We start from the raw sequence: 13,508 nt of genomic DNA on the forward strand, positions 1-13,508 counted from the left end.
GAACTTGGAACCCGTCTCGTTTGGAAATACTCTCACTTGATTGGAAAATAGTTTAAATCTTTTAACTTAGAAACACATTCTTGAGACTCGAGAAGATTTTTAGCACGGAAAATGCAGAAGGTGCTTCCTGGCACAGGGAGCTGAGCTGCTTTGGGAAGGGGGTGTGAAGTGGGTAGGGAGCAGAGAATTGAGGTCAACGTTGGCAAATTTGGGTTGTCACAGTGCAAAGACTCCTGGGCTGCAGGGGCACAAAGGCACAGGTCGATGCTACCTGTGCTGGCAGGCACGTGGCCTGGATTTTTGGGTCTGAAATGATGAGTCAAGCGGCTTTTGTCTTGAGAATATGGTGCTAATTGATGGTAGCAGTAATTACTTGTTAGCAGAGCAGGCAGGTGCTCCTGCTCAGGTAGTTACAGCAGAAGGAGGGATGACACTGAAAAGGGATGGAGGTGGTGCTGACGGCCAACCTGTGCACTTCGAGAGCTTTTCCTTGCCATCCCTCCCATTGTGGCCATGCTGGCTGGGCTCGTCCCACCAGTGCCGGCATGCAGTAAGCCGGACTTGGCAGGCGCATGCTCGTTCCTCGAAGGAAGGTGAAGGCAGTGCTGCTATTACTCATCAGCCAAAGGCTTTCAGCTGCATTAATCCCTTGCTGGCCAGTGAGGTGCGTGGCGGCGGTGCGCACGGTGGCTGTGGTCCAATGCTCCTGGGCACAGCGAGGGCTGCTCAGCTCTGCTGGTCCACTCTGCCACTGCCCACTGCTGGGTGCAGCATAGGGGCTGAAACGGGGAAGGAAAATCCCCACACGTGACTTTTCTCGGGGGAGGAGAAGCTGCGTCAAGGTCTGATTGCATGGAGATTACCCCGTGCCGCTTTTAATCACATTATTGCTGTGCGAAGTGTGATGCTACATCATCACGGCTGGAGAAGAGCCAGGCAGGGACTGTATCCCCCCTGTCCCCCCGGGAGGGCTCTGGGGATGGGTACCAACATGGCAATGCTGGGGAGCATTGCTCCATTGTGCGGTCAGATGCTCTGTTTAGTGATGGGCTGGGATGACATCGGTGGTTTTTGGCTGAGCTAATCTGTGAGCTGTGGTGGCACTGATACTCACCCGGTTCACATTAATGAAGCCAATTAGTGTAGAATAGACTCTGCCAAGGGACGTGCAGACAGTGGTGCCTGTGGTTTCATGCTGCTGTGTTTGCTCTGTGCATGGGGCACAGTGCAGCTGGGAAGCAGGGTATCCTGCCTCCTCCTCCAGAAACACTGGGAGATTGGCAATTGGGCTAGAACTTGCCCTATAGAATGGCTTGGGTTGGAGGGGACCTTGAAGAGCATCTGGTTCCAAGCCCTTGTGGAGCTTCTGGTTGAGAAGGCAGCGCTTGGAAAAAGATGAAGGAAATCCCAAGCTGTATTATTTAAATTAGAGATATTGGACTCATCTGCTATCCCCAAAAATGGAGTATTTCCCTCTCGATTGCTCACTGTGTGAACCAACCCTAAAGAGGGGAAAATGCTGAGCAGGGATGGTAGACACAGCCCCTGTGGGTGCTTGGTCCACAATGCATGCTAGGCTCATCCTTTCCACTGGTTCCCACCCAAGGAAGCGCTCATTGGCACACATGGAGGGGCATCACATGCAGCCCATGGAGGGATTGCTCTGGAGAATTCAGCCGTGCCAATGAGCTGACACCGAGGGAAGAAGCATTAGCTGGCATTTGGGCAGCAGCATCTGGGGAGCGAAATGAATTACGGCAGTATTCATGTGCGAGGAGCTGGGAGAAAGATCCTCGAGATGGAGCAGGGCTCAAGAAGCCGTTCTGCAGGGCTCTTGCTGTTAATTTGGATCTTGATTCAGATAGCAGAAGTGTTTTCCATATTTCCCAGGCACCCATCTGTCATCAGAATGAGCCCTGTGCAGGGCTTGTCAGCAAATAAATGAAATATTCGTGGGATATTCGCTGTGTGTAATGCTGGGAGATGAGATCTGGCTTGTAGGATACTTACACCTCGCGCCACGTATCTGACTTTGTGCAGCCTTGTGCCGGTATTTTAGTATCTGCCACTTGGATTGTGTAAAATAATGCTGAGGAGCACAAATAACAGCAGAGCTCGGTGCAGGAGGGGCTCTGTGGGCAGCGCTGGGCTGTGCCAGGGGGTGGCTGTGTTGGCACAGCTGCTGGAGCTCGCAGTGCAACATAACCCGCCGGCGCTGGGGGACTCAGCAGTTAATTAAGTTGCCAAGCGGTGGCGTTGACCAAAATGATGCGGGAAGGCTTCTATTGTCGTTAATTACCGTTTTGTCGTTGCCCATTAGTAAATAAAAACAATTGCCTGGTAAAGCCCGTCAGTGGTTGGTGAGTGCAGCTCTGGCCAGCCGCCAGTGGGTGCCAGCCCCGGGTGTAAACGGGCCCCTCAGCCTAAACAGGAGCTGTGGGAGCTGCCCAGTCGGTGAGGAGGGAACAGCAGTCTGGCTGGCACATCTCACGGGGAGCAGAGGCTGAGCCCCCCCAGCTGCAGCCCCCTCCCTGTGCCGTAGCCTCCCTGCTCGCTGCTGGGGACAGGCAGCTCAGCGTGGCTCTGCAATCTTCCTGGCAGGGCTATTTTTAACGGAGAGCGTTCCCTTCTCTGGTTCCCAGTGTGGCCCTGCAGAGCTGAGCCATTGCAGCTGCGCAAAACCGGTGGCAGCTGAGGAGGCGTGGGGCCCCATGAGCCCCTTGTTTCCTGTGCCAGGGGTCATGCTCAGCTGATCCTGGGGGTCCCATAAGCTTCATCCTGCTGCATGCCCCCCACCTCTGGGGAAGCACTTGTGGGGTCCCCAGTGCAGGGTGGCCATCCGTGTGGGGACAGGGCTGCAGGCTTTGTCCAGATCAGACCTGGTGAGCAACCTGGGGCGGCACCACCACCTCCCAAAGGGCCTTTCCTCACCTCCACCCAAACCTCTGCTCTCGCACAGCACCTGCCTCTCTGCCTGCGCAACGCCAAGCCAACAACGCACTGGGTTTGGAGGCTGAGCTTTGGATGAGCAGGGGCTGCCATCATGGCTATCCCTGCAGTATCTGACCAGAACCCATGGGCATGAAGACACCGGCCCAGGTGGGACCCGACCCTTCCCTAAGCTCCCCATTCCCCTTGACTTGCATTGCCCCTAAAAAGGGCCAAGCAGCTGTGCCATCCCCATCACACCTGCCCTCACAGCCCCACCACGTGAGGAGCTCCGCAAGGAAAATGGGATTCCTGGAAGAAAAACGAAGGGCTGAACGTCTCTGTGAGGAAGGGATTCAATTTGTGTCACACAATTACATTTTCTTCTGCCGCCTGAAATAATTATAGAGCAGAGTGTGGCAAGGAGATCTGATTCAGAGGCAACATGATGAGAGCTAGCTCCGAAATAAAAGAAGACAAATGCAATCATTAGGATACAATAGGCTGCACTTGCCCCTTAATTAGACTTTCTCTTTGATTAAGCAGTAATTAAATATTGCCGTGCTGAAGGGTTTCTTTTATGGCCCTGTGCAGCCCTGATGCGTTCTGAAGATGCTCCTGCATGGGGCAGGCGGAGGAGAGGGGGCTGTGGGGAGGGGGAAAGGCTTACCTGGGGAATGGGGAGAGATGGCTTCGAGCAGCTGGCTGTGAGCTGAGAAAAGAGAGAAGATTTAAAATGATGAAACATCAAAAGTGAAGCAAATGTCAGGGCCCTATTCCTGGACATTCCTGTGAAGGTAAAAATAGCCCTTTGAGGACTCGGAGTGGGAGAGTGCTTGTGAGCCCTGAGCAGGGCTCCTGCCTCTCCCTGCAGGCTCTCTTACAGCCCCAGCTGCACGCTGTTTTTTCCAGGTCATGAAATGAAGGCTCTTGCTGAGAGCCTCGCTCAATGAGATTGTCTTGTTCTTTTCCGCACAGCGTGTACTTGGGGTAATATCTTTGGGAAGTTTTTTTTCGGCATACTCGTGTAGCCAGTACTTTCTGATAACCTAGAAAAAAAAAAGATCCCCAAGCATTACGATTATGCTGTTAGGCCTCTGTTGTAGCAAGGAAAACAAATTGCAGCAAGAAGCTGTCAGGGACCCACCAGCAGTGCGGGCACCTGGGTTGTGATGGTGCTGGCATTTGCCACCATGACACCATGGTTTGTCTGACCTAAACCTGGGATCCCCTTGGGGACCCAAACCTGTCCTCCTGGATTGTCTTGGTGGGGCCTTCCCCATGCTGTTGTTTTCATTGTCGAGTGCATTGCTACTGATGCCCAGTGCGTTTCTTTGATGCCCTCTGCATTGCTTTGATTCCCAATGTACTGCTCTGATGCCCAGTGCATTCCTATAGATGCCCAGTGTATTTCTTTGATGCCCTATGCATTGCTTTGATGCCCAGTGCATTCTTATTGATGCCCAGTGCATTGTTTTAATGCCTAATGCATTGCTATTGATGCCCAATGCATTGCTTTGATGCCCAGTGCATTGCTTTGATGCCCAGTGCATTCTTATTGATGCCCAGCGCATTGTTTTAATGCCCAATGCATTCCTATAGATGTCCAGTGTATTTCTTTGATGCCCAGTGCATTGCTTTGATGTCCATTGCATTCCTAGTGATGCTCGGTGCATTGCCCAATGCTTGATGCATGGCTTTGATGCCCAATGCATTCTTATTGATGCCCAGTGCATTCCTATTGATGCCCAATGCATTGCTTTGATGTGTGGTCAGTCACATACCAGCCCAGTAAGCTGCATCTCCCCATTTCCAGTGAACTTTTCAGCTGCTCTTATTCACAGGGCAGGCAGGGCCACGCATCCCAGCCCACAGGCAGCACACCTGGAGCCAAAGGCAGGTTCAGACTGGGCTCATTCCCCCTCAAATAGATGCTGAAGGTGTTTTGGTGTAGTCTGCAAGAGATCTAGTTTTCACCATTAAAACTCCTCCAGGATATTAAAAAGGTGGCATAAAAAGCAAGAATGATTTTTGTGTTGTCACAAACCGTAGTAAGGACTTTTCACCCTAGGGCAAGATGGGAGGAATGGAACATTCTGATGGTTGTCAGTGCATAGCGAGGCACAGCCCCGTGGTTGTACTGACTGCTGAGATCCGTGCTCTTGCTGGTGATGGGGCCAGAACCCTGCCATCCCAGGGCTCACCGTGATGCCCATCTCTGCTGGGCACCGGAGAAAGGGAGGCCCCGTTGGCACTGATTTCTAACATGACGCTTCCTTTCCACGTCCTGCAGAAAAACGAATGGCTGTGTCTGAACTGCCAAACCCAGAGGCTGCTGGAAGGGAGCCTGGCAGACCCTGCCCCGATGCCGCTGCCCGCGCCAAAGCAACCCGCGAGCGGCTCCCCTCGGCACCAGCCGACAGCAGCCAGCCAGCGGGCACCGGCCCCTGCCGAGCCGGTGGCACCTCCTGAACGGCAGCCTTCCCCTGCCAGGAGCCTGCGGGCACCCGAGCAGAGCCGGGCCCCCAGCCCTGCTCCGGAGAAGAAGCCACCGGCGCAAGCAGAAGAGAAGCCGCCGCCCAAAGCTGCTCCGGAGCCATCTGTCCCAGCGCCCAAGGGGAAGAGCGTCAGCCCCAAACTGGAGGGGGAGAGCAAGGAGGGACGTGCAGCCCCTGAAACGCAGAAGGTGAAGGAGCTGGAGGTGAGCTCTGCCCTCGTCCCCTGTGGTCACTGTGTTCCATGTCACAGAGAGGCATTTTGTCATACCTGCAGCCAAAGCACGGTGCTTCCCTAGAGTCCAAACCATTCAGGATCTTCTGTGCATAATGCAATACTCAGGTAGTCCTTACCCCATTGGTTTTAAAGGGCAGTCAGAGTTCTCGTTAAATGCAAAGCTAATTTTGAAACATTTCCAGCTTGCACTGCAGAAATGGCCATTCCCGAGCTCATTCTACTGGGTTTTTTTTTCTTCTTTAACTCAATGCTCTTTGGGGAAACAGTCCAACAGCGCTGGGATGGCTGTGCCCAGGGAGCCATCACGGCCCTTGGGGAGGGAGGCTGCTTGCACCCTGGTGGTCCCCAATCCCACGGGGTCCACAGTGCTCCTGCTCACAGGCTCTCAGACACTGCCCCCACTGCCGAGTGTGACACTGAGTCTCATTGCAGTGCTGCCTCATTGTACTATCAATTAAAGCAATGCCTTTATTCCTGCTGGCATCCAATGAGGATCTTGGGGACTGCCTTGCTTCTCCAGCATGTTCTGCAGGGCTGTCCATTGGAGAAATTAAATTCCTGGCCTCACACTGCTGCCAGCCCAGCTGTGCCCTCTGGGCTGTGCTGCCAGCCCATTGCTCCCTGCCCATACCCAGAGCCAGTGCTGTACTCCCAGTACTGCCCGAGGCCAAGCTCCTGCCCCCTTTCCTAGGGATGTGCTCACAGCCGTAAATATCCCAAGGGTTACAGTGAGGGCTCAGCCATTGCTGGGTCTCTCAGCAATAGAAAATTAAAGGTATTGCCATTATGCAGCCTTCTGGCATTTGCTGTCAGGTGGGGTTTTGCTGGGGGGGTTCCTGGGGCCCCCTCCTGCTGGGGCACTCACATACCCTAACTCCACGCTCCCTCTCACCTGCAGGACGCGAGCAAGCCTTACCCCCCAGACCTGTCTCGCAGCCCCCAGAGCCTGAGTGACACTGGCTACTCCTCAGATGGCATCTCCAGCTCGCAGAGTGAGATCACCGGGCTGGTGCAGCAGGAGGAGGAGAAGCTGAGTGGCACTGGGCTGGCAGGGCAAAGTCCTCCCAGCCCCTCTGAGCTCACCAAGCTGGAGAGCAGCATGCGGCCACTGCTGGAGGCACGGGGGGCTGCGGCAGAGACCGGCAAGGGCTCAGAAGCACGGGAGGAACAGCGGCAGCGGCAGCGGCCCCGGTATCTCTCCATCACCCCCGAAGCCTTTGACTCAGATGAGGAGCTGGAGGACATCCTGGAGGAGGACGAGGACTCACTGGAGTGGGAGAACCAGAGGGAGCAGCGGGAGAGCGTGGAGTCCTCCGACGAGTTCGGCAGCAAACTGCGGCACGACTACGTGGAGGACAGCAGTGAGGGGGGCTTCTCCCCGGTGCCCGGACGTCCCAAGGGCCGGGAGGAGGTGGCTGACGAGGAGTTCATGCGCAGGCAGATCCTGGAGATGAGTGCAGAGGAGGACAACCTTGAGGAGGAGGAGGAGGAGGGCTACGGGCGCTCCAAGTGCAGTGCCCCCAAAGCCGAGGTGGAGAAAGGCAAAGAGCCTTCCTCAGCCAAGCGGCGCCAGCCGCACGGCCCCACTGGCCTCTACAAGGAGGAGAGGAAGGAGCTGGAGGCAGCAGAGAGCGATGACATAAGCACAACCCAGGGAGGCCTGCGGCGCTTCAAGACCATTGAACTGAACAGCACCACCGGCTATGGCAGGGAGATGGAGGTGAGCCAGGAGGCTGACGCTGGGCTGGAGAGGGAGCCCGAGCTGGAGATGGAGAGCCTGATGGGATCACCCGAGGAGCGATCCCGTGGTGAGTACTCCTCCACCCTGCCGGCCACCACACCCAGCTACACCTCGGGCACCTCACCCACCTCCATCTCCTCTCTGGAGGAGGACAGCGACAGCAGCCCCAGCCGGCGGCAGCGCCTGGAGGAGGTGAAGCAGCAGAGGAAGGCTCGGCACCGCTCACACGGTCCTTTGCTGCCTACCATTGAGGACTCATCAGAGGAGGAGGAGCTGCGGGAGGAAGAAGAGCTGCTGCGGGAGCAGGAGAAGATGCGGGAGGTGGAGCAGCAGCGCATCCGCAGCACGGCACGCAAGACCAAGCGTGACAAGGAGGAGCTGAGGGCGCAGCGGAGGAGGGAGCGCTCCAAAACCCCCCCCAGCAACCTGTCCCCCATCGAGGACGCCTCTCCCACTGAGGAGCTGCGGCAGGCGGCGGAGATGGAGGAGCTGCACCGCTCCTCCTGCTCCGAGTACTCGCCCTCCATCGACTCCGAGGCTGAGAGCTTTGATGCCGTGACCTCCAAGCTGTACAAGTCGGGCAGCGAGTACAACCTGCCCACCTTCATGTCACTGTACTCCCCCACAGAGAAGGTGGAGAGTGTGCAGCCCACCAGCAAGCCCCTCAAGAGCGCCGAGGAAGCCTACGAGGAGATGATGAGGAAGGCAGAGATGATGCAGAAGCAGCAGGTCCAGCAGGCCCAGCAGGACATTTCCTATGGTGGTAGCACCTACCAGCAGGTTGGATACCACAGCACCGAGGGGCAGAACGGCTTCCAGTACCAGTATGCGGACAAATATGGCTATGACAGTGGCCCCACACGCCCCTCGCAGCCCGACTATTCGAGTTCCCTGTCGAAGCCTGGTGCAGTATACGAGGAGATCCTGCAGACCTCGCAGAGCATCGCCAGGATGCACCAGTCCTCCTCATTTGACCTGGCCCTGGAGAAGGGAGACAAGAAGAAAGGACAGGAGGAAGCGTACCAGGAGAAGCACTTCCTGAATGCCGAGAGTGCATATGCTGAGCTAATGAAGCAGAATGGGGGACCCCTCACCCCTGGCACCAGCCCCACGCAGCTCTCTGCTCCTGTCTCCTTTTCGACCTCTGAGGGCACCAAGGCGGTTCCCGACGTCCGGGTAACACAGCATTTTGCCAAAGAGGGACAGGACCTGGCCAAGCTCCAAAGCACCCCAGCAGCACCCAGCCCGGCTCCCAAGCCCATCACAGCTCCTTACACCTACAGCAAAGGTACCAGCATGGTCACAACAGCGGTGACCAGCCCCACCAGCACACCACGGATCTACAGCTCTGCAGAGGCTGCGTCCACACCTGCCAGGAGCTACGGCCCATCAAAGAGCACCATCAGCTACGGCTCGCAGACAGAGGACATCACACGAAGCAAGGTGGGGGTGGAGACCAGTGTGCAAATGGCGAGGGAGAAGCTCCAAGGGGTGAGTGATGGCAAGCCCCCCCCAGCCAAGACGTACTCTTTCTTCAAGAGCTCCAGCCCCCCGCTCTCACCAACGTCTCCCACTCAGAGTCCAACTCGCGCTGCCCCCAGAGCTGCTGTGCCCCCCGGCCCCACTGCCAAGTCCACTGCTGAGTTCTCCACGCAGACGCAAAGCCCCCTCCTCGCCTATGATGTCCCCACCACCACCGGCCCCTCAGCTTCCTCCGCCATGGTGGCCCAGGGGACACAAACACCACACCAGGCAGGCTCGCCTCGCCTGACCCGGCAGCAGTCCTCACAGGATGCACCCTTCATGCTGATCACGCTCGCAGCTGATGCAGCCAGCCAGACCAAACCACCGAGCTCCTCTGCGTCCCCTGCCTCATCCCCCACCAGGATAAGCCGGCAGGTGATCAGCCACGGCTACGGTCAGGAGCCAGAGCAACCGCTGGGCACATTCATCCGGGCACAGCATGTGAAGGACCCAGCCCAGAAGGTGCCCGTGACTTCAAGCCCCGATGGCATCACGGGGCTGTACAGCTGGGGAGCACTGCCGGCAGAGAACATATCGCTGTGCCGCATCTCCTCCATCCCCGGCACCTCCCGTGTGGAGCCAGGGCCCAAGGTGCCAAGCAGCAGCGCTGTGGACCTGCGCACTGCTCTGAAGTCCGCTCCCATCATCATAACAGACCAAGGCATGGATCTGACCTCCTTGGCCACTGAGGCCAGGAAGTACTGCCTAACCTTGGACCAGATCCCCAGCCGGCAGTCCACAGCCATCCAGCCCCTGATCATCAACCTCAACGCCCAGGAGCAGCCCCACGCCATCATCGCAGCCTCCAGCACCACCGGCCTTGCCATTGCCTCCCCCATGCTCATCTCCCAGCCCAAGCAGCCCGTGGTCTACGGAGACCCCTTCCAGAGCCGGATGGACTTTGGGCAGGGGGCCGGCAGCCCGGTGTGCTTGGCGCAGGTGAAGCAGGTGGAGCAAGGCGTTCAGACGGGTGCTGGCAGAGCCAGTGGGGCAGCTGGCCCTGCACCCACCAGCAAGCCCGAGCCACCCGCTTCTCCCCAGGCGAAGTTCTCCAGGTACAGCTTGCCCAGTCAAATGGTAAAGAAGGATGTGCTCATTACGCAGACCAGTGTCAGCGGCCTTCAACAGCCATTTCAGCAGGAGCAGGGCTCGGAGCTGTACCGCGCGGTGCCAGTGGAGCTGAAGACCCAGAGCCCTCTGCTTGCCCTGGGTGGCAAGAAGTCCCAGGTGATGATGGTGCAGGTGGAGGACGTGACAGCTGGCCCGGTGACCAAAGTGCTGAAGGAAGAGCCTCCAGCCAATGTGCTGGATCTCACAGGTGTGAAGGCGGAGAGTCAGGTGGCCTGCTGCGATGTGGTCTACAAGTTCCCTTTTGGCAGCAGCTGCACCGGTGCATTCAATCCCACCTCCAAGGTGCCAGAGAAGAAGGCTGCAGACACGGTCCCCAGCAGGAAGGCCAGTGGGCCCCTGTATGGCAGCAGGGAGCCAGAGCTGCCAGAGACCTTCCCATACCGGGAGCAGCCGGCACCTGCACTCTATGAGGAGCACAAGTTCTACCCCACTGGCACCTTTGGGAGACTCTACTCCTCCATGTCGGACACCAACCTGTCAGAAATCGGCATGAACTACTACCCACTGAAGGGGGACCAACCCTTCCACGAGGCCGCCGTGGACCTGAGCACCATGAAGCATTCCTACAGCATCGGCTTTGCTGAGGGTGGGTACCTGGGCCAAGGGCTGCAGTACGGTTCCTTCTCTGACCTGCGCCAGCCCGCTGACCTGCTGGGCCACCCGCTCCCTATGAGAAGGTACAGCTCAGCCTCCAACATCTACTCTGACTACCGCTACTCACCCCGAGGGGACCTGGCCAGCTTCCAGGAGTCCAGCCTGGCCCACTACAGTGCTACAACTGCGCGCGAGATCAGCCGCATGTGTGCTGCACTCAACTCCATGGACCACCAGTATGGGGCCCGGCACGCCAATGGCCCCGACACAATGTCTTATGGCCCTGGCGGTAGGGGGCTGCCAGCCCAGCCGGGAGCTGCCGTGGCCCCAAAACCCAGCGGGATGTTCAACCCATCCGTCCCCGAGACACGGCAGGGCTTCGGCAACCTGGCACAGTACAACGTGCCCGGCGTGCGCCTGGGTGCTGTCAGGCAGATGTTCCCATCCTCCGCCACCGTGCGGGCAGCCGATGGCATGATCTACTCGACCATCAACACACCCATCGCCTCCACGCTGCCCATCACCACCCAGCCAGCCTCCGTGCTGCGACCCATGCTGCGTGGGCTGTACCGGCCCTACGGCCCACCCGGCATGGCCGCTGTCCCGCTCGCCAGCCTGGCCAGGGTGCCTGTCGTTGCGCCGCGCGTCCCGCTGGCCCCGCAGGGCCTCTACCGCTATCCAGCCCCCAGCCGCCTCCCGGCTTCCTCGATGATGGACACACCCGTCTACCTGGGCAAGGCGGTCAGTGCTGCACCAGGCGCAGCCCCTGCTGCCAAAGCCCCCACCGCCCCCGCCACCGGCATGCAGAGAGCAGAGGCGACAGGAGCGGCGCCCCGCACCGAGCCTCCCGCAGTGGGCAGCAAGGAGGGTGGCCAGGCAGCCCCCGTGCCCAAACCAGCCTCGGAGAGCGTACAGAGGGAGGAGCGCGAGCGCGAGGAGGAGCGGCAGCGCAAGCAGCAGGAGCACGTGCTGCAGCTGGAGCGGGAGCGAGTGGAGCTGGAGAAGCTGCGGCAGCTGCGGCTGCAGGAAGAGCTGGAGCGGGAGCGCGCTGAGCTGCAGCGGCACCGGGAGAAGGAGCAGCTGCTGGTGCAGCGGGAGCTGCAGGAACTGCAGTGCATCAAGCAGCAGGTGCTGCAGCAGCAGCAGGAGGAGCGGCACGCGCAGCTGGCGCTGCAGCGGGAGCAGCTGGCCCAGCAGCGCCTGCAACTGGAGCACATCCACCAGCTGCAGCACCAGTTGCAGCAGCAGCTGGAGGAGCAGAAGAGGCAGAAGACCATCTTCCCCCCCGCTGGTGCCGAACCCACCAGCCGTCCGCCCGAGGGGCCCACCGAGGTGCCACGGGGCCCAATGCACAATGGACACGGGTGGACACCAGCTGGCCAGGCGCTGCCCGGGGGTCCCGAAACTGCCGGTGGCCCACGCTACCCTGCACCGCAGCGGCCACTCAGCAGCTCAGCCTCAGACATGTCACTGCAGGCCGAGGAGTCCTGGGAGCCCGGACGGGGCATCAAGAAGAGGAACTCGATGCCGCGGCTGCGGGACGCCTATGAGAAGGAGACAGCGAGGAAGACAGCGGACAGCAGCGTGCAGACGGACGAGGAGGATGGCGAGGAGCGGTACATGCTGTCACGGCGGCGGCGGTCACGGCGCAGCACCGACTGCAGCGTGCAGACAGATGAGGAGGACAGTGGAGAGTGGGAGCAGCCTGTGCGGCGCCGGCGCTCCCGGCCCTCCCGGCACGCCGATGCCGGCACTGAGGGCAAGGCGGATGGCACAGCACGCGGCGTGGCCAGCGTTGGCATCCAGACCATCAGCGACTGCTCGGTGCAGACCGAGCCCGACCAGCTCCTCCGCGTCTCGCCCTCCATCCACATCACCACCCACGACCCTCGCGTGGAGATTATCAAGTACATCTCAGCCCCGGAGAAGACGCAGCGGGGCGAGAGCCTCGCCTGTCAGACGGAACCTGAGCCGCCCCCACAGCCCGGAATCGTGGTGCCCCAGCTCACAGTGCCCACCACCATCACCCCCTACTCCACCAACCTGCAGATGGTCAGCACAGGGCCTCTGGACCCCCACGCCGTCCGGCAGCAGACCCTGGGCAAGTTTGAGAAGAAGAAGCCAGACCCCCTGGAGATCGGGTACCAGTCCCACCTGCCGGCCGACTCCCTCTCCCAGCTGGTGACCCGCCAGCCACCCCGCTCCCCCCAGGTCCTCTACTCACCCGTGTCCCCGCTGTCCCCACACCGCCTGCTGGAGTCTTCCTTCGCCACCAGTGAGCGGCTCAACAAGGCGCACGTCCCACCCCAGAAGCACTTCACAGACTCAGCCCAGCGCCAGCAGACGCTGCCGCGTCCCATCAAAACCATGCAGCGCTCCCTGTCCGACCCCAAGCCCATCAGCCCCACCTCTGAGGAGGCCGGCAAGGACAGGTTCTCCCTCTACCAGCACCCACTGCTCCCAGGCACCCAGGTACGTGCGTGCGGGCTCATGCTTGGGCGCCCCCCCCGGTGATGGCACTTTGTGTCCCAGCTCAGTGGGCATCTCACCCTGCTGGGGACAGACGTGTCCTCATGCTGCATCTTTCCCTGTGTGTGCCTGGCCAGGCTGACCCGAGCTGAATCTTTTCTGGTGACATCTCACCACTGTGAGCGGGAGAGATGCAGTCACTCAACTCACTCTCGTCCTGCAATAAATAACCTTTCCCTTGGAGAATGGCCCCAGGAGGCACCTCAGGCCATTTCAGTTTCATTAGTGCTGCAGCAATTAATATTTCAAAAGGTTGGCTCCCCGCAGCAGCTGATGGCAGCCTGCGTGCATGGACACGTGGCCCTGCACCTCTGAGCAGACAGCGGGC

The 13,508-nt window shown here is 59.2% G+C and overlaps 1 protein-coding gene across 2 annotated transcripts in view; it reads left to right on the plus strand.

The window, feature by feature from the left end:
- The window catches only part of BSN (bassoon presynaptic cytomatrix protein), a 56,515-nt gene that overhangs the window by 37,533 nt on the left and 5,474 nt on the right, over positions 1-13,508 (plus strand). For both annotated transcript variants that reach the window (XM_031611702.2, XM_090147974.1), the window contains exons 4-5: positions 5,222-5,629; positions 6,560-13,123. In XM_031611702.2, coding sequence (XP_031467562.2) covers positions 5,222-5,629; positions 6,560-13,123 — 6,972 coding nt within the window. The remainder of the gene's footprint in view (positions 1-5,221; positions 5,630-6,559; positions 13,124-13,508) is intronic.

The sequence above is a fragment of the Phasianus colchicus genome, chromosome 11 (assembly GCF_987193195.1).
Source record: "Phasianus colchicus chromosome 11, bPhaCol1.hap1.1, whole genome shotgun sequence".
Lineage (NCBI taxonomy): Eukaryota > Metazoa > Chordata > Aves > Galliformes > Phasianidae > Phasianus > Phasianus colchicus.